Source organism: Coptis chinensis, chromosome 7, assembly GCF_015680905.1.
Source record: "Coptis chinensis isolate HL-2020 chromosome 7, ASM1568090v1, whole genome shotgun sequence".
NCBI lineage: Eukaryota > Viridiplantae > Streptophyta > Magnoliopsida > Ranunculales > Ranunculaceae > Coptis > Coptis chinensis.
In genome coordinates, this window is record NC_141462.1 from 28,575,784 (window position 1) to 28,578,755 (window position 2,972).

Consider the following 2,972-nt stretch of genomic DNA (forward strand, 5'->3'; position numbering starts at 1 on the left):
CCTATTCATGACCAAACGTTTTTCTTGGACGAAAAGCATAACAAGCAATTGGAAAATGAATTTGGTAAGTGATTGCATCTTTGCAAGGGCAAGCCCAGAAAAATGCCTTAGTTGATATTGGATGCTTACTTTTTGCAGATGTTGAACCTTGGACGTTTGAGCAATACCTTGGTGATGCTATTTTTATTCCAGCAGGATGTCCTCAACAAGTTAGGAACATAGTCACAAAATTTGTCGATTTTTTCAAAAAATCGTAATATATTGCTGAATAGGGCAGTCACTGAATTTGGATACGAATAATCTTATAAAATGGTCGAGTCGTTGGGTTTTCTCGTTTTTTCCCGATTTTTAGCGAATATCCCGATTTTTAGGGATTTGTTGTCAATCTCTCTTCAAAAATTTCCAACTAGAAATGGGAAATCAGGGAATAAGAGGATTCTTTGAGATTTTTAGATTGATTTCTGACTTGCAATCAACCAAAACCGTCAAAATGAAGTTAAGAAACTGCATCATACTATCATATCGCCTCCAATCCCTCCATCACTTTTAATTGCAAGTTTGCAATTATTACTTGAAAAGTTGAAAGTTGAAAACTTGAAACCCTATCACTGGTAAGCTAATACATAAATGACAAAGAGCAAAGATCCCATGTGGAGTCATGTTAGTAAGGATGGATCAAAGCTAAAGTGCAATTATTGCAAAAAGGTATACAGTTGCACAATTACAAGAATGAAATCTCACTTGGGGAGAATTCCACACATGGATATAGAGCTATGTAATGTTTCACCTGAATCTGTGATGCAACTTGCTCGATCAGCGGCACAAGAGCTTGGTAGGAAAAAGGGGAAAACAAAAGGCATTAATGAGTATATGAGAGCATCTGTTGACAATAGCCAAGTGGAGAAGACTAGTACTAAACAATTGACTTTGAATGCAATGTTAAGGAAAAAGGAGAAAGAGGAGGTTGATCTTGAAATAGCTAGAATGGTTATTGCTAACAACCTGTCATTTAATCTTTTAAGATCTCCAGAGTTCATAAATGCAATGGAAGCAGTTGCAAGGCATGGTCCTAGCTATGTACCCCCAAGCAATGAAACTGTTCGAACCAAGTTGTTATCTAAATTGAAACAAGAAGCAGGAGATTTTGTTACTGAAGTGAGAGAGTCATGGGCAGAATCAGGATGTACAATAATGTCTGATTGTTGGATGGATAATAGGCATAGAAACCACATCAATTTGCTAGTTGCTTCCTCAATGGGCACTGTGTTTTTATGTTCTGAGTCTACAGAAGGTAAAGTGAAGGATGCTGCATTTATTAATGATTTTATAAAAAAAAAAGGTATTGATGAGCATGTGGGTAGAGGAAATGTTGTTCAAATTGTTGCTGATGATGGTTCAAACTATTCTGCTACTGGAGTTCTTTTAGAGATAGAGATGCCCCATGTATTTAAGACAAACTGTGTCGCTCATTGCATAGATCTTATTTTAGAAGACATGGATAAATTACCAAGTTGGAAGATTATCATTAGTGATGCAAGGTCTCTTGTTAGGTTTTTGTATGGGAAACAACATGTGTTAGCACTCATGAGGAGGCATACGAGTAATAGAGAATTGAAAAGGCCTGCTGCGACACGATTCGCAACAAATTTTTTAATGATCCAGTTTTTGATAAATTAGGAGCAAGCTTTACAATTTATGGTCACATCACAAGAATATATGGAGAAACTCGGTTAAACCTATAGAAGGGGATACTGTTGTAAAACTTATTAATAGTGATATATTCTGAAGTGACACAAAAGAAATGGTTACCACTGTGGAACCACTTATAAAAGTTTTGAGGATGGCGGATGGAGAAGAAGCAACAGTGGGATATTTATATATGAAGCTATGCAAAGGTCAAAGGACTCGATTGCTACGTTTTATAAAAATGAGGAGAGTAGGTACAAAGTATATTGGGATATAATTGATGCTAGGCTGAAAAAACAACTTCACAACCCTCTCATGGCAACAGCAGGCTTGCTGAATCCTCACCTTTATTTCGATAAATTGGTCAAGCATGATGACAAAATAGATAAAGGTGTGATGGAAGCTCTTAAGAAGATGGTCCCTCCTGAAGATCATGAAGCATTCAGTGACCAACTTGCAGATTACATAGCCTTGCAAGCCAACATATTTATGCCATTTGCACGTAGTCTACTTCACAAAAAACATCCCTGTAAGTGGCTGAATTATGTTGATTTTATTATTTTTATCCCTTTAGTGGCAGTCTAATATATGTACTTTAATTTACTTTGTTCATGTATTATTAAATATATATGAATACTCTTTGTTTAGGTGATTAGTGGAAGGTGGTGAACCCAGCGTTTGCTCAACTTAAAAAGGTAGCAGTGAAACTATTGAGTCAGCCTTGTAGTTCGTCCGCTTGCGAAAGAAATTGGAGTGCTTTTGAGGCTACACATGCCAAAAAACGCAATAAGTTGGATCCAAAGACACTAAATGATTTAGTGTTTGCAAGAGTCAATTTGCACCTGAAGAAGATGAAAGAAAAGCTAGGAGGAAAGTCAGAACCACTATACTTAGAGAAATTTGTTGCATTTCCCGAGTTACTTTCGACGCCAAATGCTCCTGCAGTCCCAAATGTTCCTGATACAACTACAACTACAGCTACAGTCCCAATACCTCTTGGCCAAGTAGTTGTCAATATTGAGGATGATGACATCGACTATGCAGAAAATGATGGAGATGACGTTGATTTGGACTATGATGACATCCAACATGATTATGCAGCTCCGCATTTTCTATTTGATTAATGTCTTAAGTAAAAAATAGATTATTAAAAATAAATTTCCTATACGATTTTATTGTGGAGGCAGTAAGGATTATCAAATGATGTAATAAAAATTGTGGAAGAGGTTTTAATATTATTTGATCATTAAATATTATGGCTCGTGAATTTTTCCCGAATTAGCGAT

The 2,972-nt window shown here is 36.2% G+C and overlaps 1 protein-coding gene across 1 annotated transcript; it reads left to right on the top strand.

The window, feature by feature from the left end:
* Positions 1 to 627: 627 nt before the first annotated feature.
* LOC147486965 (uncharacterized) lies at positions 628 to 1,677 on the top strand. The gene has a single exon (XM_086573899.1). It carries the CDS (start codon positions 628 to 630, stop codon positions 1,675 to 1,677), a length of 1,050 nt encoding a protein of 349 aa, XP_086430025.1.
* The last annotated feature ends 1,295 nt before the right edge of the window (positions 1,678 to 2,972 follow it).

Bases quoted from the DNA above. Each gene is read 5' to 3' on its own strand.
- LOC147486965 (XM_086573899.1), top strand. From the start codon at position 628: ATGACAAAGAGCAAAGATCCCATGTGGAGTCATGTTAGTAAGGATGGA.